Genomic DNA, 27,469 nt, shown 5'->3' with positions numbered 1-27,469 from the left:
TTGGATCAAGCTTTCTGTAGAAAAAGGCTACTTGTGTGTCCATCCCCACATGGGATTTTCCTCTGGATTTTATTTATTGCAAGAAAGGGAACTAAATAAAAAATACTACCATAAATACCACCCACACTGGGTAGGAAAAGACCAACAACACAAGTAATGCCTTTTAAATTGTGGCTTTAAGAGAGCTCAAAGTCCTCTGACCTCATTTTAAAAAGCTGGTGAGATCCCCACATATGCAATTTGCATTGATATGCTTGTTATTTGCTCCAACTCTTCCTTTCTATAAAGTATAAAGTGACACATTTCGGCAGATGTTTTAAAGGCAATCACTCACTTTAGGTAAAATGCACCACTAAAAGTGTTTGATTTGCTGCAATGATATTTATAACTAATGTAAGGAAATACCTGAAATTACAGACCAGTCATTATGTCTAATTGAATTCAGCATCACAGCATTCCTCAAAGGGAGATAAGTCAGAAATATAGCACTGTCAGAACTTCCTTAAAACTCAAGCATGATACAGCCTAAATCTGCCACGCAGCTGAAAAAAAAGTGGAAGAAAAATTAAAAAGAAACCTAAAACAAGGCTGACATGATTTCTTTGTGAGCCTTTTGGGGCTTAAAGGAAAAAAAAAAAAAAAAAAAAAAAGGCATTTTCTGCCAAAGTTATTTGACGGAAGTTGTTCAATCCCAAATTTCCTTTCTATCTGCCTTGGGCAGAATTCTCAATTTCCTGCAAGCAGAGTCCAAAGTGGGTTTGGAGGCTCCCTGGCACCTCTGGAGCTGTGCAATTCCAACACCTGCCCCTGAAGCCGCCTGTCATTTTCCCCGATGCCACTGACACACTTTCCCTGCTTTTCTCTCTTTGTTAACTCAGAAAGGGAGAATTGGAAAGGGAGCAGCTTCTGCTGCAGGCTGGATTCATTAGGAACGTCCTGACAATGTGCTGCCAAAGCAAGGGAGGCAAAGCTGCTTAAGAAATCCAGTGAATATTTTTGTATTTTAATTGTGTCGCGCCACATATTTTACCTGCGGGAGATGGAAATATTTACAGGCTTCCACGTGTTTATAGAAAGATGTACATCTTTAGCAGAGACTGAGGGGGAAAAAACGGGCCCAAAAGGAGAGAGAAAAGGTTACTTTTTGTGAATATGGTGATGTAACAGGACAGTCAAGAACCTGCACCAGCTCAGAGCAAGAATTTACACAGCTCCAACTCCAACAGCAGCTGGATACTTGAACCAGCTTTTCTTTCTCCTCAGCAGCAATTTCCTTCTATTTCTATGAAAATAAAAATGTTAGAGCAATTCTGATTTCCTCACATTCCACAGCCACTCTGCCTTTTTCACTAAGAAAGAAAATCAAGTGCCTGTGTGCTTAGCAGCTACCTGGGTGTTAAATCCTTACCTGCTCCTCTTCCAAAGCCCTTCCAACAAGGGGTTTGCCACATCTGCCTTAGTGCCAGAAGATTTTCACAGCATTAAACTGCCACGTCTACAAACCACGTTGTGTTGACCACTCTGAAAACCAGAGACACCTCACACTGAAAAGTGCACTTATTCACATTGAAAAGATAACCAGAGAAATCAGTGACATTAATTTATTTCCCTCCAAGAATCCTTCCCCACCCTGTAAGCAGCAGACCTGGAGTCACATATGTTTATTCTTACAGCCGAGGGACCAAAATCCCTTCACAATGAGAAGATATTTAAAATCTCTCCTTCTTAGAAAGCCAGCTTTATTTCAGGCATCTTAAAGAGAAAATCACATTCCCTCCACAGAGTGCTCCTTTAAGAGCCTGGATGTGCCTGATGCACTGCCCAGACCCCAGCAGCAACTGGAATTTAAAGCTTTTAGCCAATCTGCAGCTTTGTTTACACTGCAATATTTTGTGGGTTTCCTGTCTAGCTGGAGTGGGGAAAAAACTTATGAAGGTAAATCCATAAAGCCTAACAGCTGTATTAGAGAAATCTTCTGCCTGTGTATTTGCAAACACTGCAATTCCCAAACTCCTAAATTTACTTCTGGGCTGTAAGGTTTGATGGGGAAACTTTCACCTTGAGGATAGTGCTATTTTTTTTTTCTTTTTTTCTTTATCTAAATGCTGTGCCATGAACAGGCAGCTGGGCCACCAATTCCCTGAAATCACTGCCATGTCCCCTGCCCTCAGCTACGTCACCAGACCACTCACACACTAATGAAACAGTGTGAATACATCATTTCAAAGTGTCAGTTCTAGGAAAAGACATTTCCATACTGGTTTCAGCTAACAAAAGCTGTACTTTAAAATATTGTCTTGTAACCTCCAGGAAATTCGTCTGCACTGATTTCAGCAGATTTATTTTGACACAACTGAAAGGTGAGCCCACTCCATTGAATGTGCAGATCTTTTGCATTAGTTCCAAAGGAGTCCCAAGCAAATTTGCTTTAAGTGGGGCAGCTCCAGCAAACTAAAAAGTAATCCTCTTCTCCTAATTTCCCACAAGAGTGTGAACATTTTGTGGTAGGTTTCTTGATTATGTGAAGTCTCCCTGAAGAATCTTCACCTGGAGCTTAATGAATGACACCACACATCAGACAGGAGCCAGACAGAATATATCTGTATATATCTGTAAACTGTCCTCTGAGCAAGCCACTCCCTCAAAAGTCAAATTAGAGATGTGATTTTACAGGAAGATGTTTATTCCTCACATCTTTCTTTATGGGAACAGCTTCTTCCTTTAAGTCAAAATCCTTAATCATGAAGTGAGTCCATGTCTGTGTGCCTAATTCAATAAAGTCTCGAAGCTCAGAGAAACCCCAAGTGCAAAGTTTGCTTGACTTTTCCTGCCAGCATCTGGGATGCAGCAATTCAGCATCTGGAAAGGTAAAAAACACCCACTGGAGCCAGTGGTGACCCTGGCCACTAAAAAGAGCAACCTGGATAGCAAGAAACCAAGGCCCACAGCCAAGATAACTTCCAGTTATTTGATATTGATTCAACATTAAAATCCTCCTTGTTCTACTAAAGTCAAAATGAAATATTTTTATGTATTTTGAGCCTTATTAAAACCTATTCTTCCTTTTTAAAACAAAACTTAATTGAAACCAGCTAGAAGAAGAAAGCTTCATTTATCACAAAGTGACATTTTGTAATTAAAATACAGTTCAGAACAAAATGTTTAGCTGCAAAGGCGTGAATTTTCCCTTCTTCACAGTTGCTGCCAACTTGCTATTATTATGAGTGCAGTTAGAACCAGAAAACTGGCTGGTGCTTCTTTTCACTGAAAATTAACTGGAAGGAAAGCAGGGATTGTTTGTCTAGAAACAAGATGCCAACTTGTTCTCTTTTCAGGGCATGGTGAAGATGCAGTGCCCTGACCATGCACTGAGTTCTGTGGGGCTGGTCCACAGCTAGTGAAAAGTAATTCAAAATAGCAACAATTCCTTCTCCTTTCTTATTCTTGCTTCCTTGAAGGCTCCATTTTCAGGTCAACTTATTTTTTTTTGGCACAGCTGCCCCATGTAACTTCCTCTAAACATACTCACAGGGCTTTTCACAGACAGCAGTACCCCCAGAATCATTCCAGGAAATCTGGAAGTTTCAGTTGCAGGTTAAGAGCAGGAAAGAAGCATCAGGTTATGGACAGCTGGGTACAAACCTGACCATTCTTAAATTTCTGTGCATTGGTCTCTAACCAAAGAATCAGGTTGGTTTTAGACTGGAATCTTTAGAATTTTCATTTCAGAATGGAAAAGCTTCCATTTTAAAATGAAAATGAAAGATTCCATTCTAAAATGAAAATTGTACACAGTGCACATGAGCACTGCCTTTTCACTCACTTCTTGTACCTAAAATGCTGAAAGGGCTCTGCTAATAATAACTACAAGCTGTTGTAATAACCCAAAGCTGACTGGCAAATTACTTTGGGGTATGTGAAGTCATTCACTCCTTTTCCTAAAACAACATCCTGTGTGCTAGGAAAATCTCTGTGTCTATGCACAGCAGAAATAAATACTACAAACCTTCTGAGGGAGGCACAGAAAATGTACAAGAAACTCTCATTCCTCTAAGCAGAATGGACGAGGGAACAATCACTTCCACTGCAATTTCCACTTTGAGACACAAAAGAAAGGAGCAGAATTTGGTTTCAGTGAACTCAGAGTGATGAAAACATTCTTGCTCTCCTCACCAAGTGAGCGTGCTCCCAGGGCTCTGAAGTAGGTTAATCCCATGATTACAGCATTTGCAGAGGTTGGCAATGCTGCTCCAATCTCCTGCTGTACTTAGACACCAAATGAATAAAAATGCCTCTGCTACAAAGGTTAAATACATTAAAGAAGAGTCATATGAAGCTTTAGCCATACCTCTGTCAGACACAAGAAATAAAAACCGATTCTCAGTGATTCAATGCTTTTTGCACAATCTTCCCATCCCTAACACTGCTTAGGAGGTTTTTTAAAAAGGGAGCACAAAGAGCACCTCCAATCACACCATGAGTGTTGGGATTCACTGCCCTGGGGTGATCAGTTCCCTTTCCAAACCTGTGTGTGAAACACCATCCTCTGCAGGAATTCCACCACTGCCAATGCAAGCACTGGCCCAGCTGTGCATTCACTGGGACAAGGCTGTTCCAGCTGCATCTAATGGCTGAATTCCAGATTCCAAGATGAAATTTTCACGAAAGAAAAGTGTTTCCCTCCACAATTCTGACTTAGCAGTCACTTCATACTACTCACTATTAGGCTTGAGATGAGTAAATGTGTAAATTAATGATCTAAGTAGATGAAATGCTGATGAATAGGAACATATTGATTATGAAATGTCAGACCTCAAAGCCCATCACACTCAGCAGATCAAATGAAGACCCTGTTCCAATGCTGGCAAAGGAACTTGCAGAGGTGATGCACTTGGAATATTTTGCCTTGGTCACAGCAGCATAAGCATATTAATGTTTTCTAGGCATGAGAGTCTGGCTTACTAAATACCCATATTCCAGGGATGCTTAGTTTATATAAACATCACTGGCAAGAGGGAACTGCTTGTGCTATACACTTACTAATTAAGATAATTCAATTTTGAGTGTAAAAATATTAAAATTACTTTTTTGGGAGAAAACACCCAGTTCCTTCTTTCGAGTGTGTTGGGTTTTTTTCTCCTCCCAGAACCCCATTTTCAAATCTTTCCGCTTGTCAATTCTGAATAACTTGATTAAAAAAAAATGGTATCTAAAGGGTTTTGAGTTTAATGCAGGCCAATAACCTTGAATATTTTAAAGCAGCTAGAAAGAAGCTTAACCACACATTTCAGCAAGTCTAAAGAGACATGATTTGAAAGGCATTTATAGCTATTGCCTCTTTATTTTCACATCTCAGGCTTTTAGAACCTTTGCTCTAAACCTAAAGGGGAAATTTTCCCCCTTTGAACTGGGTTACTTCAAATGGAAACTTCATTACTAACCTTAGAGAATTCTGTCTCCTCCAAACATCATCTGCTTTGAGAGAAAAAAGTAAATCAGCTTGTGTTTGGATATAATTAGTGTGAAATGACAGAAATGACAAAATCTGGCCTGCAGAGGTTATGGGGCATTAACAAAAGAAGATGTTGTAATAGTTTAGAATTATCTGCTGGAGATAGCCTGTGTGGAACAGAGCAAGAAGAAAGCACTGCAAATGTAAGGCTGCCTTCACAGAGTTCATCTGATGGTCAGTGAACTCACACAAGCTTCCAGCTACATTCTGAAGATAATTTCACGTTCCTGAAAAAGCACATGGAGACACCTTTGGTGTCCTGTCCCCCAGCTCACTCTCTAACCAGAGCACTCCCCTGTGACCCAGCAGTGGAAAACAATATATATTCACCTATATTCTCATATCCACTGCACAAATTTAATAAAACATAAAAGTCCTCTTTGATAACTTCACTCAAAGGTGTAGCTCTGACTTTTTTACTCTTGTGTGGGCCAACTCTTCCAAATAAGCTTCCTCATTATGAAATATTCAAAACCAGATTTAAATGTCAATAGAACCTCCCTGGAAGCTGAACTGTGAGTAAATGCTGAAAAGTTATTTTTCACAACTTCAAGGCTTCCAATTTCCTCTGTTGTGAACATTTTACTACAGAACTGGACTCCAGTAGCAAATATCTGGTTACTTGTTACAAGTGACATTTTTATATGTCAATATTAATAGGCAACAGGAAATACATTTTCCATAGTGTGTTTATAGAAGTGCTTACTGCATCCTTAAATTTGCACTGATTGTTTCATTACCAAACAGACACAAATCTCCCCTCAAAATTCTTTTTTTTTTTTGTAATTAAATTTTGTCTTAAAAACAGAGGAGTTTAATACAAAGACACAAAGTATTTAATATCAACACACAATAATTTCACATACTAAAAATCCAGTATCTGACTGCTCTATGGACCTTTAACCCCAAATAACTGGTTCCACCACAAGATTAAAAACCCCAAACCCAAACCTCCTCCTTATCTTTATAATCTTTTCAGTACACCAGCAGTTTATGCATTGAATAGAATATGAGGAATTACTGAGTTAAGAAATTATTGGAGAGAGTTTACTAGGTTTTTAAATATATGAAATATATATTTACTTTATCTTTATCTGCTTAAATGACCATGTCCCTGAAAATGGTTATGAGATAATTTAAAACGAATGAATAGTGAAATTAATATAAAATCCTAAAGGTTTTTAAACACAGTAAAGGTTCATTGCTTCCATGAGATCTCACCCCAGGATCGTTGTTGCTGTCCTTAAATACATCTGCATAAAAAAACCCCAGACGTGACCCCTACAAATTAGCATTAAAGTGAGCTTTTGGGTTGGTAGGACTCCTTTCAAGCTATTTTTGAATACCCAAGCTGTGTTTGTTTCACTGTAAACATGTTTTCTCAGTGCTAGTAAACATGAGCACTGAGTGGGACCACCTACACTTGTCTTGTAGGGAATGACTTGGCCTAAAAAGAATTATTATTAATTAGCATTATCCTGGACCACATTAACATATGCACATGCAGATGAGCTTCAAAGTATGGGCCTTTCCATCATTTTAGAGTTAGATAATCTCTAATAAACCTCAGTGTCACTAAAGATCATGTTAAGCATCCATATCTTAACCAACTCTGAGTCTCTTCTCATTTGTTCCTCTGCCAAATTAATCCCTCGAAAATCCTGCTCTGACTGCACTCCTCTGAGGGCCTGCACTGATGTCCAGTCATTCACACTATTCATTTTGAACTTATTTCAGAGGTATATACGAAAAGGATTTCTCTGAATTTAGATTCAGATTCCATCAATAGCCAGATATATCCACATTCAGGCTGGGGTGCCGTGCAAACAAAGCCTCAGCTCCATCCCGGGTGCCAAGCACAGCCCCAAGTGGAGCACATTCCCTGACCACTGCCCTTCCATTCACTGAGCAGCACAAAGGTCTCCAGGAAACAGCAAGAGGAGCTCAGCTCATTAAAAACTGTATGAAAATGTGTATCCTGAAGGGATGTTAAATGAGGCTTACACAGGCAACTTTGAGGCTCTGCTTCCTTAGAATTTTAGTGCTTAACCTTAGAGCCCCGGCATTTCTTTAATGCAATTAAACAGAGGCATAGATATAATGTATTGCTTTAGTTATAGTCTAGCACAGGGAAAGAAAATAGGCAAGAGAGATAAAGAGTTCTGTAGGTAGCTTTCATTTTGATCTCCAGTGTCTCTCGAGCACTGCCATCCTTCTGACACGCTCACCACAGCAGAGGCTGTGTCCTTCCACATCCAATTTCACTGGCAAGGGCTGGTAACATGATTTTTAAAGAGACATTTCAGATAGATGCATTTTTAAAAAAAGAACTATAAACGATAAACATACAGCAAACACTGAACACACTAGGTAACCATATCAATATTAAACTGAAGCCATGACTGAGTACAGAGTACACCCAGTTTCCCTGGTGCATTTAATTTTCTTTATGTGACTTCAGACATTTGAATTCAATTTAAAACTTATACAGGCAACACCAGGTTGCAAAAAAAAAGAATGGTTCATCCAACTACTACTGGTGGTTTTGCCTTCCACCTAGTTATCAGCACATTATTGTGATGTGTGAATATTACCCTCTTACTACTTTCAAGGCAATTTTATATTTAAAATGATATTAATAGTTAACCTCAAAAGACTGCACTTAATTTCATTTCACTCCTTGAATCATCCTTTTCACTACACAATTCTCCCTCTAACTAAACTAAGAGCATAAAAGGTGTAATTATAGATCACAGCTTAGCTGCTCAGCATTTGCTGGTGGTTAAAGCAGGGTAGACTTTAAAGTTGGCTCCAGAGGAAGCTGCTGCTCCTGTCACTTGTAGAAGAATCTGCTGCAAAATGTTAATATTTAGAAGTCAAACCTGGAGCTGTCTGTGCTTTTGGACAACTTTGCAGGATATCCTACAGCCACTGAAACAACTGGGAGAGGAAAAATCCCCCAAACCCTGCAGCTCACCAGATTCAGTTACCTCCAATGGAAGATGCTGGAAACACAATCATACCAATTTCTTTGGTTCCACTCCCAATGACTTTTGTGCTGATGGAGCAACAAACACCTTGCTTGCTTCCCTGACTGCCCCATCACAAAGAGACACCACACATCCTTCCCACCTCTACTTCAAACTTCATCTACTGGAAGCAAGGACAGGCAGTGTTGGGACTCTGCTGCCAAATGACAATTCACCCTCCTTCTCCTGATTTTAGTGCTGTTTTCCAGCAATGAGTAATGCTGTCTCTGGGAAATGGAAGTGAAAGCTACTCTGTTCTTGTCAGAATAATAATGGATATTGTGTTGGCAACTATTCTCCTGCAATGCACAACTGCATAAATAAAAGGAATTGGGAAAAGCCAATACCGGAGTACATAAAGGGGTAAACTCGCCTGCTTGCAAATAAGTGATAATTGGGTTTGGTGTTTCAGCCTGGGCAGTGAGAACAGGATAAACACAGTGTCTAAATCAGAAGTGATTTCAACCCCACTGATCCTCATCTGTAGAGAGAGGCTCTGGGGAGAGGCTCAAAGCAGAAACATTTTAAGAGGCTGAGCGTCTCCACACGAGGTTTTACAGCCAGAACCAGACTGAAAATGGCCTTTGGCAGCTCTCAGGTTTAGTTCAATACTGGGATATCCCAAAACTGGGCTATCAGCTCCAGCCCCACTGTTGCTGGAAGTAGAAGGAAAGATGCCAATGAGCATTCAAGTATATCCCTTTCTTTTTCAGACAAAAGACCCCCACAAACACATTACTTAGTTAAGCAAACTAAATATTGTCACACATGAAAACCCAAGCAAATGTAAAAGCAGAGAAATGCTCTTTTTCCTGTCCTTATACCAACGCTAGCTATTATATATAATAATGTTTAGATAAAAACAATACAAGTAGGACATCATTATTTCTGAGGGCACGTTTAACTCTAACTCACTTTCAAGAGAAATGTTATGCTTCAGCACATTCACAGAATCAAAGAATAAGCTGAGCTGGAAAAGGAATCACAAGGAACATCCACTCTACCACTGGACAACCCAAATATATTTTATGTATATATAATATATTACCTTTCTTCTGGAGGACCAATAATGTCCATATTGATCCTACACATAGAATCATGCAGGAGGATCACAGACACATCTTTTCTTCACTCCTAAGGAGCACAGTGAATGTGTGCCCTGACATATTTATCACAGCAAGTTGGAGCCTATTACTTGGCCAAATTCCCTACATATTTCTTTGAGCTCTTTAAGAGGAATATACCACAAGGCATGAATGAAGGGTTTACAGTTTCTGCAACAGTATTTCAAAATGGCACCAACTCTGTGGGCGAGTTTTTCTTAACCAGAAGTGGTCAGATCTAAATAAACATTTCTAATTCAGGCTGCTTAAACACACAAATCAAACCCTGCATGTGTCTGTTAACTTGTACATTCCTCCACAGTTTTTTCTTCACAAGCTGATTAATGAAATCACTGTGATGTCAACACTGAGAGAGTGAAACGTGCTGGTTAAAGCACAGAATAAGAAACAGGATCCTCAGATTACACTCCAAGCTCTGCCCTGATTTGTGCTGTAATCTTTGGAAAGTAAATGAGAGATCAGCACTGGCTTTTGATGCAAGGATCTAACCACATCTGAAATCAATCTGCACTTCCCCCATGTGTACATAGGTCAAGAAACCTCGTGATTTTCATAAATTACATAAAATTGTGTAAGATTGGAGGAATTTTGCCTAGTAATATGAAAAAGTATACACTGCAATAATGTGAACACCAATGCTAAGTGTTATCTGTTTATTTCAGGGAAAATTAGTGAGCAATTTAATACTGGGATCAAGATAACATTCCAAAATTACTTGTGTTTGATATCCCTTCAGCAAAATGGGAGCAGTTATCAACACAGCTGATACCTCTAATCTGTATTATACAAGTGAGCAACACTTTATTGCATTTTATGGGGAATTCTGCAAGTAATAATAAAGTTGATGGAAAAGGCAAAATGTTTCAGAAAATTACAAGTGCCCAAATGCACACAGTGCAACATGCTGACAGAAATGTTATTCATTAATATTTATTAGGCAAGAAAATGTCTTTGGATGAAGAATGCTACAGAAACATTATCATCACCAACATACTTGTCCCTGTAGAATATTTTTTTGTGAGCCATATTAGGAAACTTCCACTTATCCAAACCTCTGGAGGTATTTTAGCTACTAATCTGGATGAATTAGGTCACTCCTGCTCAGTTATTCATTACACAATAGAATTTTCTTCCCTGAACTCCCTAAACAAAAGTTTCCATTTACAAAAATTCTAGTATGAATTTTGCAATTTTGCTGAGAGTCTTTTCAATGACTGCAAGCAGGGAAAAAGTTTTGCTGAAAATTAATTGATTTGCCTGTTTAGAAGTCCTTCTTTAGCAGGCCCAACCTCACTTTCTCAGTATTTCAGTAAAATCTCAGGGGTAGTTTTAGAGCACAGGAGGATGCAGCCAGAAACAAGGTACAGCACAGGCTGAACTGGATGCACAGGTGATGCTTACAGCAGTCTCCCAGTGCAGAGCACAGGAGCACAGCAACACCCACCTGCATTTATGGACTGATATGTGCCTCAAATCCTCTCAGGAATATGCACTGCACCGAGCTCCTGATTGCTACTTTAAACTGACTGTTAAATCATTGAGAAATTGTAACAGAAGCTCTTGATAAATGTTGTTCTTAATATTCAACAGATCATTGATTCCTCTGCTGAGGAGTAGTAAAGTAACACCAGCCCCAACCTTAGTTTAGCCAGATTTTCCTCAATTAACTACAACAATAAACATCATATCTACAATAAGAGACAACATCCATCACCCCCAAAGAATCCTTCAATTAACAACCACAGACCCCTTTGGTACATGGTATTTAAAACAGAATTCATGAGCTCTCTAATTGATGATAGGTTACTGGATAACCCTTGTTAATTATAGCTACACAATGTCAAAATTAATGATTTTCCCACCCCTTTTCAGCTTGAGAATGGATTCATAACTTATACCAATTCACAAAAGACGTCCAATTAATATTGTCAGTAATCATTTCACAAAAGAGATTTGTTAAAGGCAGGCATGTGGACACAATTAGTGTATCAATTAATGTTGCTGTTACTTGATCTATAAATTATTGAAAAACTCATAGCTACTGCAAGGAAACAAAGCAAATCCACTCCCAGTCAATGAAAGAAGCTCCTCTGTTCATTACTCTTTAGATCAAATTTAGATTTTGCTGGATTCCATGAATCTTAGCTACGTAATCAGAAAAATAAATGAACCTATACCCATGTGGCATCTTGAAATGCCTCATTACAGTGATGATGCTTCAATTGTTGATAGTTGTTCACAAAGTTTTTTTTAAAAAGTTAATTCATTAAAAAAGTAATCCACCATCGCTATCCATTTCATTAAAAAAGTAATCCACCATCATAGCAGTTACTAACTTAAACTGAATTTCCAGCCTGGAAACATAGCTGCAAAAACTGCACCAAGAGTTCTGTGTCAGCAAAATTGTAACTTTTACATCCAACAGAAACCTCCATTGCACTCTGGAGTTTAGCAATGATTAGTGCAAGACTGGATTCAAATGAGGTCTAAGAAGCCCAAAACAGGACTGAGGTAGCATCAGGCACCTCTGATGAAAACTGACAATGACAAAACATAACCTTGTTTAAAGGCCTCCTATCCCCAAAGGCTTTAAACTAACTAGGTAGCTCCTGTTTGATCTTAGTCTGACAAGAGTTTTGCTCCTGGGGATGCAAAGGTTTTCCTTTAGATAGTTAGACAGACCCCAGCCTCTCATTAGTGCTTAAAAGACCCAGGAAATAGATGTGAGTCTGCCACAGGCCCAATCTGCACGTGAACAGTCCCTCAGCCACTGCTTTCCTTTTAATCAGCACTCAGGAGAGATAAAATAGGACAATTAAGCTTTTTGCCATCGTGATCCCAAGAGGATCTGACTCACATCTCCCACCTCTAAGCCAGCCCTGCAACACAAACCCATCCCCATTCCCAGTTTTCCATTCCCAGTTTTCCAGGTGTAAACTCCTCACCTGGCATGAACCAGCTCTCCCTCCTGGAGCATGGCTTGGGCACCTGGATGTCCATCCAGCCTGGCCACAGTGCCCAGCTCTGGGCCAGGAGAAGAGCTCCAGCTCCAGCAGAGCACGTCCCACCCTCCCGAAATTCCCATTCCTACTGGCTGGGTGCAGCAATCCCAGCTTGGCGCCCTGCCTGCTCTGATGCCACGTGCTTCCCACACGCTCTGGAAACCCAATAAACAAGGGAATCTCACCCAAGGGGACCTGAGCATCATCCAGCATCATGCTGAGTGCCAACGTGCCCAAGCTCCTCTCTCAATTCGCTTCCATTCTTTACAAGTCCCTGTCATTCCGAAAATTGTCTCAGGAGTCTCACAATGAGAGATGGAATTGCAGAACAAGCCCTAAGCTTCAGAAAAATTACAGAATTTAAGTGCAAGAGAAAGAAATTAAATCTCTAGAAAAGTCCCCTGGCCTACCCTAAGCAGACACAGATCTGTGCTGAAATTTGGTAGCCTGGCTCACTTCTTTACTGACCTCCCATTTCAATTTTTCTGTTCAGCTGATTTCGCAAGAAGGGATTTTCCCAGGCAGTTATCAGTGTGAATTCAACATCAATGCAACACATTTCCCCCAGAGAGGTTTCTAAATCAATTTTAATTCCAATAGGCTCAAGTAAATGTTTTCAATTTGATTCAATAATCTATAGGCACTTACAACAAGGCTTTTCCCCCATGTACTACAAGACAAACATGGTTTATGTTTTTAACAACTCTGGCTAATAAAAATTCTGATTTCATATCCTGAATGATACAAAAAACCAATTTTTATCCACTTATTAATGAACCAGATGACATAAACAAACAAAATAACATCAGCATTTAAGAGCATTAGTTATATCACTAACTCTCTAAACGCTTCTTAAAGAGCACATGACTTCTGGCAAACTCACCAAAAAAAAAAATGTATCACCAAAAAAAGTCCTCAAATTGAGCTTTCTAAATCCCCTGAGAATTTTTCACTGTTTCCACAGAGAGAGCAACATCAAACCTCTCCAGGATATCTTTTAAAATGTGAGCAAAAATATAATTACAATGAAGTTACCAGCAGATATCAGCAAGAGTGGCATGAAGATTAGGGCTGGAGGTGGAGGATGGTAGAAATATAATCTCCTCTAATAACACCTAGTGCACTGTAAGCCTGTAAAATGGAATAAAGTGTAGGAAGGAGGGCTCTGGAGGTCAGGGTGAAACACTGCTCCTCAAGGGACAAGGAGCTTCACAGCACAGAGGAAAAAGTGACAATCTGGAGAGGAAGGGAGGTGCCTGCCTCACTTCTGTTCCCATAATGGTATTTCCAGGTCAGTTAAAATTCCAACTCCTCTGCCAGGAGTGTGACCAGGAAGCATTTCTAGAGCCCACCAACCCTGGATCCATCAATATGGGCTGAATGAAAGGCAAAATTTGTACCTGGTTGTTCAATAGCCTGCTTTTAACGTTATTCAGGGTGATAATGTTAATAATACAAAATTCCAGTCTGATATGATCATGTAAATATTGAACTTAGCCACAGAACATCAGAGCTCCTCAGATGTGATCCTGTGCAAACAGCAGCTTCTGAGAGGGTTTTGTATTTCAATTCTTGTCCTAACTGCAGTGACAACCCTCCAGTGCTGGAACTGACTGCCTCACAAACCAGCTCAGATGACAGTGGAGACACTGCAGAGCTGCCTGTGACCACAAAGCTCACAGCTGTAAAAACGCCCAGCCTGAAGAGAAGTGTTCCCTTGCTCTGCATGTGACTACAGAAAGAGTGTTCTGTGTGTTCCTGGCACATCAAAGATATATTTGGTAAAATCTTTGCACCAGCATTATCATTTGCCCCATCTGCAGCACAAATCAAACTATTTCGCTGTCACCCAAAAGTCAGCAGTCTATGCAACAGAGCCTAAAAGCAGTTATACAAAATCCTAAAGAAACTTCAACACATATTCCCTTCTGGCAGGGAGTTAGTCCATCCCAGCAGCAAGACTTTCCACTCACATTCACTAAATAGCATTAGACTGCCCCTGGACTTTTTTCCTAACCTGTTCAGGTTATTAAATTGTTAACTAATGACATCACAGTGGCTTTAACTCAAGGTAGGCACTATTGCCACAAATGTACAATTCACTGCTTTCTTTTTGGCCACTGTACATCAGCAAGAAGAACTGCTCACATTCATCTGACACTTTATACTGTTTTATATCCACACACCTTACAAATCCTAGGAATGAAGCTTTGTTTTATTTCAACACTCCAAATAAGAAACACCACCTTACTGGATGTTTATGCAGATGAAGAGAACTAAAGATTTAGCTGACTCTACACAGAAAATTTAGGCTGAGATCGGGGAAGAACCCAGTCCCATGCTCCAACTCCACACCAATCCTCATCCCCTTTGAGTCACCCCAGACCTCCAGAATGGGATACAAACATGGGACAGACATTCCATGCAGTGCTGTGAGCTGCAGAAGGCAGGAGAACTACCACAGCAGTGGATAATACAGCAAAAGAGACCTGTCCCTGCTCTGGATGGAGAGGGATGCATGGCTCTTCCAGCAGTGCAACAGAACACTGAGATGAAAAAATAAAAAATACCAGAGTTGAAATTTCTGTTTATACAGCAAAGACTGATTTCTTGGGAAAACTCAGTTCCATTGCATAATCAAACTCATTGATTAGCAACATAAGAAACTTCATGTTAGCACTTGCTACCTGCCACTGCTCGCAGTTAATGAACTTGGGGAAAAAGAAGGGGGAAAAAATCCCTGTTTTTCACGTGTCCATCACTCCCACTATACAGAGGAGGGCTCCTTTGTTGGAACACAGGGAAGTGCACACAGCTCAATGACAAGTAAATGAGCACACCAAGTTTCTTTTGACTCTGGCTGTGTGGGATTTGAATGGCAAACAGTGTGTGCATTGTGTACCTTGTCTGGGTGAAGCATTCACTGCCCAGCCCTGGGATGGATGCACTCAGACTGCACTGAGCCAGAACAACCCTGGGGATGTGCCCCTGCCATTCCCTGTCCCTTCCAGCTCTCCAGACACATCACTGCCACACACATTTACACTCCCCCTCAGCACTGAAGGTACTTTTCAGAATTTCCATTTAGGGGACAGAATCAGATTCTGGGCAGAGAAGTGTTCAACAATTGTGATTTGTGGAAATGTTTTTTATAAGTTGAATGCTGAATGTTTTATTAACATAAACATCAAGTTCCTAAAAGAGTTATTTGCTGGTTTCAAAAGTTTCAGCCTCCAGCAGAAGAAATAGCATAGGAGACACACATCAAAAAGATGTTATCCATACTGCAAAGAAATGACATTTTTTAATATCCTGTCTGCCCCAAAAAAACTAAATGATCATGCAACCAAACCACTTTAACATTATTTGCCTTAAACATCTTAGATCACACTCTCATTTACATCAAAGTTCCCCTTTTCTTGCCTTTCCAGACTGGAGCTTTTTTATCTTAAGTGAATAATTTTTGATTTATGAGTGCAGGCCTAGAGCAGTCATAAGGTTTTTAAACCATCTTCCTGAACAAACACTTGAAATTTTTTAATTGCTGTGTTTTCTACAAACTCTAGGATAAAGGTTTCTGGTACAAAAGCCAAAGGGAACACAAGGCCTTGGTAAATGTTTTGGTAGAATTGCTGCAGTAAATGGTATTGATGTCCAGCAGTTCAAGATAACTGTGAGTAAAATTTACATTATACATTACAAAATTGCATTATACATGAGTAAAATTGCATTATACGTATATAAGCAAAGATGAGATTTTTTTTTTGTCTTAGCAAAATGAAAAACATCCTCAGAAGTAAATGGCTAAATTACACATGCACAGAAAGAAACAGAATCACAAACTCCAGAGCTCACAGGAAAATTCAAATCTTGCTGTGCTGAGTATTAATATTATTTAATATGATTATTTTCTTTTTGTTTTACTTTTTTATTTGAATAATTCTTATTAAATCTTTTTTCAATCTCAGTTTCATGTGTACGTTAAAAAATAGCCAAATATGACTATTTGGTTCTTTTTGGTTCTTTTTTGGTTCTTCAGAGCAGCTAAAACTACCAATAGAATTTAAGGTCTTGGGCTCCAAGTTCATCAATACTTAAAGCCATAAGCAATAAAAATCCTAATAAAACTGTAAGGAGAAAAATCCCTACTAAAAATCTTTAAACAAGCTTAAGCACCAAATTCTTATGGTCCCATTTCTCACACATCACTCCAAAGAACTTCTCTACAGTCTGAGGCAAACTTGTAAATACAAATATGAACTAATCAACCATCCATTTCCCCACAGCATCGCCTTAATTTTGAGTTTTCTTCCTCCTCATTTGTATTTCCATATACCAGATTACCAGATTAAATAATCTCTCCACAGATTGATACTGAGTTCTCTATCTTTACAAAGTGACAGTAAAATTCAAAGTGCATTTGAGCTCTGGCTAGTTCAAAGCAAAGCAGAAAAAGAGCCATTAGAAGAAAATGTGTTTATCAGCACAGAAAAAGAAAAGTGATCTGTTGAGTAATTTTAAAAACAGTATTTCTCTTTGTGAACCATAAATAATATGCATTTTTTCTCATATTTCAAAAGTATATATTTTTTATGTCAGAGAATCAACCCCCATATTTCTGCACCAGACTTCCACTGAGCTTAACAAATCCCACTTTCACTGAGCACACAGACGACAGAAGAGCCACAGATGTGCCAAAAGTGGCTGATGTAGGAGCTGATTAAAGTACAAAACACATACAAATAAAGAGAAATGAGTCACTACCTTTCTTTTTGGAGTCTTTCTTTGTGCTGGTTTTAACAGCCACTTGAAGTTCTGTCTCAGTTGACATCCTATATCCTTAGTCCTCTTCACACAGATCCAGGATCTCGGTCAGGCTCATTTAGAACATCTCTCCAAGAGAATAATTTAGCCTTTCAGATACTATAACCCAAACAGTTCATCTCATTCACTCCTTTAGAGTGCTGTTAGGGAAGGAAACAAAAAGGAACAGTCATTTTCTGGGTTTAAAACATGAAAGGAAAATAAAAAAGCCAAACCATTGCAAGGGAGAAACATAGGAACTTCTCCATCTACTGAGCCAATTGTCCCTGATTTTAGATGCTTCACCACAGTTATCTGTGACTTCCTCAAACATCTATATTTGAGATGTTCTGGCATATATGAGATGCCTTCACAGCCTAGAGACACTGCTCAGGGTGTAGAGAAGACCAGCACTTCTGGACCAGCAGCTGAAGGACAGAGACCACAACGCAGGAAGTAGCTGGAAATGTCACCAAAAGCCAAAAAATTTTCAAGGGCTCAATTCTTAAATGCACTAATTCCATATTGCCAGAGAGTAAGTTCAGATTTTTACTCCTCCAATACTCTTTCAGCGCTTTCATTCTCCTGCTTGAACAAAGACAAATGAAAAATGTGTTCATTGCTCATGCTGAGAACATCATACTTTGCCACTCCTCTTGCTTATGATAATGTTTCCAGTATAAAAGACTGTCTCCACAAAAACAAAGCTGTAATTTTAACACCCATCTAGGAATCTTTCTTGCAAAAATCTCTGAAAACAGACCCATGAAATATAAGTGGGATAGGTGCAAAAACATTTAGAGAGGTAACATTTAGGGAGAAAGCTACAGCTTTACATAATGTGTATTTGTTGGGACAAAAACGCAGCAGGGGGGACCCCACAGCAGGAATGTGCTGGAGCAGGATGAGGGAGGCAGGACTGGGGATGTCAGGGCTCTGGAGGCAAAGAACACACAAAGAATAAACATCTAAGCCAAAAAGAACCCATTGCTCCAATTCTCACTGCTGGTCCTTCCTGCTTTGAGGGATGAACCACTTACTTGGGCCAGTCTGTCGAGGGCAGAGGACCAGACTGTCCTGAAGCCATTTGTCAGGATGTTCCCTCACCCAATGCATCTTCTTACTGCCCCTTTCTTTTTGTGAGAAAGTTCTCATTATTAGCACAATTACAGAGAAGTCCATCTGGCCTGTTGGAACAGCTGCCCACTTATTAAATAAGCATTTAATAAAGATATTAACCCAGCATATCAGCTGGCTAGATGGCCAGAGATTAACTGCAGTTAGAGTTATTTACTAATGTCCCTTCTTTGTCATGTAAGAAAGTAACAGACTGTAAACACTGGAATAATTTTGACACTTTAAATCACTTTTCACAGTAAGGGCTGTGAACCACCAGTACTTTCAAATCCAGGCTCTTTTAACATTTTAAAATGCTTCAGTAACATTACACTGCCATGCACCGTCTGAAGTGATTTAATATTGCTGAAGAGTGTCAGGGGCTTTCTTTAATAAGCTCTTCAAATCTGTCTGTGTATTATAGAATATTCAAAGATAGCTTTTCAAAATCTGCTGAACTGATTTTGAAATACAAAATTCCCTGTTGCCCCCTCTGTGGAATCTGAAGAAGCACCACATGGCAAAAAAAAAAAAAAAAAAAAAAAAAAAAAAAAAAGAGGGGAAAAATAAAGCGAGGCACAAATTGAAGTTGCAGTGCTTGCTGAATGCACCTGAATAAACCAACAGCATCTCGATGAATCTTCTCAGCTGAGAAGAGTAGGAAAGCACAAAGCAAAGGAAGGCTGGTCAGAGAGGGAAAAGGCGTAACACTCCCACAGTGAGGCTTCCAGGACCCAAGCTCTCTCTGGCCAGGTCCATGGATGGGGAGAAGCCTCTCCCCAAGCCCAGCTGCTGGAGCAGTGCTGGGGGGAACATCCTCACCCTCCTCACTCACGCTTCAAATCCCCCCACACGAGCTCTGAGCAGAACAGATGTCCCTCACAACCCCCATCTCCTTCCCCTCCCCCTGCCTGCAACCCAATTTAATAATATTTAGTTTTACAGCACAGTGGGGATGCATCAGCCTTTACAGCTCAATGGCACTTACTTAAAGCATCTCTCGAGTCACAGCTGGATTGACAGTTTATTTTTCGAGAATTTGGATTTATATTTACCCAAAGGTTAACTGCATAAATCTACAAGGAGCACTAACATGAGCCACTTCACAAAAGGGAAATATTTATAATAGGTCCACTTATTAAAAAATAAATTAAAAATAAATACCAAATACCCCTGAGGTCCGTAGTTAAGCAAGTTTTAATGTCTTAGAAGGCCATTGTGGCTACAAAGCCTCAGGAATGTCATCTCCTGTTGTCAGCTATTTCCAACAGGACAGCTGAAATAGTAGCATCTGAATGGCACTGAATATTTTAAAGTAACAACATATGACTGCTATCTCATCTGAAACTCTCCAGAAAAGCTATATCCCCTCGAGGCTATTCCACTGAGTAATATTTTTTAAAATAAATGCATGTCTGTTTTTGGACAGGTTCACATATTGATTTACTTCCAAACCTAATCAGGTCATACTCTCACAGGCTCATAGATCCTTGAATAAAGTAATAGGCATCTTTGTAAAGGAGCACATAAACATCAGTCAGACACCAGCTATAGTTCAAACTGAATTTGCTACAGAGACAATTCCTCCAAAAGTGTAGGTCTTTATGTAAGCCACATTAGTAAACTTTGATGCACTGTCCATATTTCAGCTGTTTATTACCCAGATGAGAATGGCAGTCAATCTGCTCCTCACCGCAACAGCTTTCATTGTCTCCTCCAATCTAGGTCAGCGTTGTTAAATACCACAGCCTCCCAACTGTGGGAAGTACTGCAGCATGTGTTTTATCAATGAGATGCTATTTGCTTTCATCAGTTCTGCCACATTTCTCTCCCTGCTCTAAAGACAAAATTTTGTTAGCTGCCTTTCCAAAAAAAAAACAACAAAACACAAACAAAACAAAAAAATCCATCATCTTACACGTATCCATCCACTCTAACAATCTCCTTGTGTGCTTTGCTACTGCTCCAGCTATTGCAATACTGTGTGCATGCCTCAGATTTTCCTAAAGAGGATTCTGAGCTCTTCATTTTAACAAAATACTGACATTTTCTGTGGCCTTATTAAGTGGCTACAGCAGCAACACAATCAGCACATTCTGGAATTAACTGGCTCTTAATTCCAGAAGTTCTTAAGCCTGAGTTCTCTATTACTCCCACGCCAGCACAAAACCCAAAGCCTTTGCAAAGAAATATTTCTGTAAATTCACTTTGCAGTTAGGATTAACACAGGTTGGACCTTTTATGCATGGGGAAATTAGTCCCAAGCTCCACTCGCCTCCCCCACATGCCTGTGAAATAAGAATTTCTGTCAAATCATTTGTCTTTTCAACCACGCTTCAGTAAGCTCATGTAGGGGTTATTAGGAGACTTCCCTTGGCCCAAGTTATGAAGGAGGTCAGACAAGATGATCATAATACTTCCCCTCTGGCTTTCAAATACATGAATTAATTAATTTTCTCTGGGACTTCAAAACTTAAGAAGTTCCCTCCCCTGAAACCAGTTTCCATCTGCTTATATAAAAGAAAAGCAGTCTTAGAAAGGATTTGTAACTAAGCCCTGGCATTCCCTCGGTATTTAAGTTCTCCAGTGCCACAAAGTGGGATTTGACATGAGGATGGTACCTCCCAAACACTGGTTTGACAAAACAAAAGCTGTGCTCCCATCCTTAGCTCCTGTTTTTATGTCTCTGGAGTCCTGCAATTAATTTTTTCTCCTCCAAAGCACCCATATTGATGCCTGTGGATTTACAAGTGTTGAGCAAAGCCCAAACATACCAAAAGGGTAAAATATAAGTGAAAATTGGAGGGAAAAGTGCTGAAATCCCAGAAAACTAAAACCAGTTCAAGTGCAAGGGTCTGCAATCCTGGGAGAAAATGTTCCTCATCCACTTCCCACCTGCCCTCGAAGCCTAGTACAGAGAACAGCAGTGGGACCACACACACAGAGACAATGGAAAACCCATCCTTGCCACCAGTGCTCTTTGTACCCTCCAGGGAGAGGGGCCAGGAAATCCTCCGGTGCTGCTCACAGTGTTTTGTACTCATCAGCTCATCTCCCCAATGGTCAGGGCTGGCGAACATCAGAGGATTCATCTGTCACAGCAGGCACAGCTCTAATTCCGAATGGGAACCCAAGGGACATATCAAAACCCACTGATACACTGCAGCTAACAAGGCCTGCAAGTGAGAACCAGAAAAGGAGCCAGCTGAGGTAAAAGAGAGCTTAAGACACTGACAGAGAGGAGAAAATGAGGAGGAAACAAAAGCAAACAGGAGAGCTGTCGGTGACACTTCATTACAGCAAATTCTGTAAAGTGTTTAACAGGAAAGTCTAAGCCAGACCGTGCACTGAAATTCTGCCCTGCCACAGAAAACAACCTCTGTTGGATTGTACATGGATCTGTCCCTCTCCTCCAGTTTTGCCATTTGCCCCCAGAAAAGCAGAATGCACAGCTTCCAGGGACAAAGCCAAAGGAGTTTCTTTTATGGCACTCCATGCAGAGCGCTGCCTTTTCCTGCCAGTTCTTTACTGGTATTTCTGCAGCCTGTGAAGGTGAAAGGATTTCTACTGTTCACAAGCACAAAGGGGAATCACCATCTCTGGCTGTGTTTAAAAACAGACTGGACATGGCACTCGGTGCTACAGTCTAGTTGAGGTGTTAGGGTATAGGTTGGTTGGACTTGATGATCTTAGAGGTATCTTCCAACCCCATTTTCTGTGATTCTGTGAAAGTGAGATACTACACAAACATTTATTCCCCTACAAACCCTCCCCTGGAACCCAGCATCCTTCATCTCCCACTCACTCTGAAATTTCATGGCTTTCTAAGACTCACAGCTGCCTCCAGATCACGTATTTAGTTTTGTTTGCTCTAGAATGAGTGTGTTTCTATATATTATGATAAAGAAAGGAGTTTTATTCCTTTATCCAGTTTTATGCACTGTCTGTAGTATATGCCAGAACAACACTGCCAAATAACCCTTTTTAATTCATCCAATATCAGAAAAATACCTAGTACTACAACCACAGCATTTAATTTCCCTTTGTATTTAATTGCTGTAGTTGACTGCATTCATAAAATACCTCTCCTATCTCCTGAAAATAAGAAGGTCTTTTTTTAACAAAATCCTACATGTAACTTAGGCTAAAAACGCATTTTATTAAGTTTATTGTGGTTTAAACTATGCTTCATTTTTCTGTCTCTAGGGCACGTTACCCAGTTCCTCAGATGGAGTAAATAGCACCACTGAAGCTGATTCACCACTGGAAGAGCATCTTGGCAAAAAACTGACCTATAAAATATTTCTAAAGTAAGATTTTTATTAGTATTCCAGTGATGGCAGGAATAATTACTGAAATTCCTCCTGGAAATCACTCCATGTCGTGGTGAATACTGCACTCCACTCCACCAATTATTCACCAGAAGTGCTGTGAATTTTCTACTCACAGAAAATGCTGACCAGATTAAAAAGAAGCTTTTCAAAGGAATGAATTGATTTCATCAACATTTTTAATGGCAAATTACTAACATTTCATTTTAATATTCCACTTTCTATTTTATATTACACTGGACAGCTCTCACGCAACAAAGGCAAAATAGAAGACATGGACTTGCTTTAAAGTATTTTTGAAATAAGGTATGGCATTTGAATTCAGGAAAAACTACATCTCCTCTGCCCATGGAACAGGGAATGCAACTCCAGAGAGCTGAAAACCAGGAGCAGTCCCAGTGTGCTGGGGGTATAGATACAGCACTCATCACTCCTTTACATGCACTTTCTGACTCCAAACTCCACTCAAGAATGCTTTTGTAAGCTTTAGCAGGGTATCACATCAAAAAGGAGCAGGCTTAAAAACTCCACATCATTCCTCTGATACCATGTTAGCAGGTAACAGAGGAAATCATTCAGATGGGACTAGAGATTGCTCACTGAAGCTGAATTACCCAATGCTTTTCCCCTAGGAATTGCTCTACTCCAAGACTTCACTGCTCCCACATTCCCACACTGCTGAGCCTGGAGCAGAACAGAGAAGGAATTTCTGATCATGCTGTGCAAAAACAAACAAGAAACCAAAGTCACAACTGCTCCAAGCACAGGCACAGCCTGGCTGTGACCTGAGCCCCACCAGCAGGAACTGCCTCACCTCCACTCCAGTCAATAAAGTCACACCAGCACAAAATCAATGGTCTTGCATTTGACTTGTATTGGCTAACTCCATTGGTATTAATGGATTGGAGTTACACCAATTTTATGCTGGTGTGTCTGCATTAGTGTCAGAGAAGTTATGCCAGCATGACTGATGTAAACAACAGCAGACAAACCAACCCCTCCATGGCTAAAATTCAGTCTTATTAACTCCACAGCCACGAGAAAACGCAGATCTGTACATTACCAAAGCAGGGCCTTTGGAATTTATTTTTGCAAAGCAGAAGAACGGCTCTTTTGTGATCCTCTCGACACCAAAGAAACAGGGACTAAAAGGCAAAGAGGACAAAGTACACAGTTGGGATCACAGTATTCTGTAATTAGAGCTGTTAAATGATTACTAAAGTGCAGCGGTGCAATCATCACACTGAAGGAAAGGGAGAAGTGTGCAGTCAGGAGCATCACCAGGGAGAAGGTAAAAAGCAATGTCAGACACCACGTTTCATACTGAAATGCAAATTCCTCACAATCAGAACCTGTGTCTTCTAATTGGAAGAAAAGGTTATGGAATTAAACATCACGCATCCTGGACAGCTCAGCATGTTTTGAAGTGGCACAGTAAGTTGCAGGAATTTTGTTAATCTCCTGTCCTTCACAGAAATATCTTGATTCAGCTCTGTTTTTTGTTTAATTTTAGGATTTCAGGATCATTTTCTTAATATTTCAAGTGAGACTGAACTGTAACTCACCTTCTCGTTCATTTTAAATAAAATAACAGCACTATACCTACCTTAAGCTATACTTTGAAATCTGAAGTAAAGTTTGGAGTGATGCCTTACACTGACCTTCTCAAAGGATGTGAATTTTGCACCAACTTTTCCAAGTCCCTTGGAGATTTGTTCAGTCACAAGACCGACCTGTACATTGTGCCCTTCCATTCTCTGAAGCTTCCTGACACTACAGCAGAACACAGCAAACCTTCCTAAGGCCAACAAGAACAAAAAGCCCCTTTGCCAGGATCTTTGTTCACTGTTATTTTTCAACACTCAGCCCTTGTTCCCTTGACTGTTAAGTATTAGGAAAGCTGATCAAAGGAATTCACCTTGCTGGAAATGGACTTTTGCTTTATTACACCAAACTCAACCACCTGACTCCTACCAAAGTTCATTGCCTAGCACAGCGAAGGGAAAAAGCAAGAAGCTCCTGGGACTGTATGAATTCACACAAACAGGCAATAATTACTTCTATATTCGTGTTCACAACTGACAAATATCAGTGTTTTGAACTCTCAAGTGACCTAAGTGTGCCTTTCCAGTACCTGAAGGGAACCCACAAGGAAGACTTTTCAGAAGGACATTTAGTGACAGGACAAGGGGGAACAGCTTCAAACTGACAGAGAATAGGTTTAGAGCAGAGATTAGGAAGAAATTCTCTCCTCTGAGGGTGCTGAGGCCCTGGCTCAGGCTGCCCAGAGAAGCTGTGGCTGCCCCTGGATCCCTGGAACTGTCCCAGCCCTGGCTGGATGGGGCTTGGAGCAGCCTGGAGTAGTGAAAGGTGTCCCTGCCCATGGCAGGGGAGTTGAAACTCAATGAGCTTTAAAGTCCCATCCAAACCTGGCCATTCTGTGATTCTCTGATGAGTTTTAGCTACAGAATTATTTTTAACCACTCTATTTGAATGGTTCAGTCTTCAAACCACTCCTGAAGGCAATCCCACAGGAGTGCTGGGATGAACAGCAGGCAGGCTCCTGCATGATACCAAACAGAAGTATTTGAGGACAGCTGGTACATTTTACTGGAGAAATTTCAAATAAATAATTTTCTTGGAATCACTTATCTGTTCTCATCTCATTCGTATAACTGCCCCACAAATGCCTCTACTTTCTATCAGTATTAACCACTTTCAAAGGGAGGAAACATCTTCCCTTAGAAGTTTCCATGCATTTTTTGGTTAAAGGTAAGATTCACAGCATTTCTAAATAATAACAGACAGTGCTCTTCCCACAACTGGAAAATACACTAAAAGAAAAAACAAAGCCACACGACTATCTAACCCTTGGAACTGTGTGGGCCAGGTGTTGTTTGCTGTATCATAATTCCATACAGAGAGACATCCATAGAGGTGACATAACCAGGTGTGCATGACCACCTCACGCCCTAAAACAGGATAAAATCCCAGGCACCCTGCAAAAGGAATCACTTCCAGGGAAAGGAACCACCAAACCACTGCCAGGCTAACATGTCAGGGGGAAAAAAAATAAGAGATTATTCAGATGGGGAATTCGTAAGCAGTTAAATGAGTACAAGGATCTGCATGAGTGGTAACACATTAGAAAATAATGCCTATTTTTGAAATATTTAAAAAAATCACCAACAGCATGCAGCGAGGAACCATTCACCTTCTACTGTCATGCTACAGTTTATTCTCTCTTGGAAGCAATTACAGGACAAATGCCAAGCTACAGAAGGTATTTTTCCAGCAGCAGCATCTGGCTTCTTGGCAGACTCCTCAGGCAATTTTATTGGAAGCTTTAGAGATGCTGTTGGGTCAGTCATTGGTTATATTGCTTCAGAATGTCTGGCAGATTCTTCTTCCTAGATGTCATAATCCTTCTGATTTACCTTGAAGGAATTAGCACACTTTTATCCATTTCAAAACCAGTTGACCTGCAAGGCATTTCGGGGCTGCCTGCAGAGGCACAGTAAAAGTCACTGGTGTAAATCTGTGTGCCTTTGAACCAGCAGAATTTCAGCACTCGGTGCCTGATGCATCATCAAGGAAACAAGGAAACCATGCAAACATTCTGTGTGTGTGTGTTACCAGTAAATCGAGTGCACTCTTTATGATTAAAGGAAAAAAAAAACCACAAGATGCATGAAAGATTAACTAGTTAAAAAAAATAAAATAAAAAGGAGTAGGAATCTGCTCCTTCCAGTCCTCCATAAAGGGCAGAACGGGCTGGTGGAAGGGAAGACAGAGATGTCCTCTGCTCCCCCCTACCCACCCCTTCCCCCTCCCCAGCCCAGGCTAAGATCTGCATTATTCTGCAGCTGTGATGATGATTAATCCTCATGCAGAAGGATGAAAGACAGGATGCTGGTTTTGTCTGCCCTCTCTGCCTACCAAGAAAATCTAGTCCACAAGGAAAAGGTTTTCTGTCCATTTGGAGCTGTCCTCTGGGATTCATACAGAGAGAAGGGGCAGAATGCTATACAGAGAATTTATAGTCCATAACAGAGGTGGGACCTTTCTACTTATAAAGGCTTTTGCACAACCATTTCCATGAAATATACTATATTTTTAAAAATGCAGATGTGCTCATTCCTACTATTTGTTTTTTAAGGGATTCCCAGATGTGTTTGGATGGTTTTCTTTTCTTTTAGAGAGGTTTCAGAAACTCCCACAAAACCCTGTACCGGGTTATTTTCTAGGAAGAAGAGTCCCAATGCCCAAAGGTAAACACTAAAGGCACAAGTAATGTACTCTATAATTTAATAAAGCACTACAGATCTTGGATTTGCAGTAGCAGGAGTATTCACTGAGCAGGGCAAGAGCAGACTGACAGCACTAAGGAAGATACACATATCCAGGTCAAACAAAAAGCCAAACAGAGCTCTGTCATCAGCCCAGTGCAAATAAATCCAACCAGACACAGACTTCAGACTTGGCTAATGTGAATTGACTAACAGAATTCCATTTTATGCAGGGAAAAACATGTTCTGATTGCGAGCCAGCG

The 27,469-nt window shown here is 40.2% G+C and overlaps 1 protein-coding gene across 25 annotated transcripts in view; it reads right to left on the bottom strand.

Annotated features, from left to right (window-relative positions):
- Positions 1 to 27,469, bottom strand: part of DAB1 (DAB adaptor protein 1) — a 411,790-nt gene that overhangs the window by 84,733 nt on the left and 299,588 nt on the right. For 16 of the 25 annotated variants that reach the window (XM_072932571.1, XM_072932570.1, XM_072932573.1 and 13 more), the window contains one exon: positions 17,432 to 17,631. The exons of 8 other annotated variants lie outside the window; for them this stretch is intronic. In XM_072932571.1, the coding sequence (XP_072788672.1) occupies positions 17,432 to 17,498 (67 nt within the window). In that variant the 5' untranslated portion in view covers positions 17,499 to 17,631. Of the gene's footprint in view, positions 1 to 17,431; positions 17,632 to 23,980; positions 24,071 to 27,469 lie in introns of those variants that run through there. One more of the 25 variants, XM_072932576.1, reaches the window with a different exon arrangement.

Source organism: Taeniopygia guttata, chromosome 8 (assembly GCF_048771995.1).
Source record: "Taeniopygia guttata chromosome 8, bTaeGut7.mat, whole genome shotgun sequence".
Classification (NCBI taxonomy): domain Eukaryota; kingdom Metazoa; phylum Chordata; class Aves; order Passeriformes; family Estrildidae; genus Taeniopygia; species Taeniopygia guttata.
The sequence above is the reverse complement of the archived record's forward strand: the minus strand, read 5'-3'. Positions and strand labels throughout refer to the sequence as shown.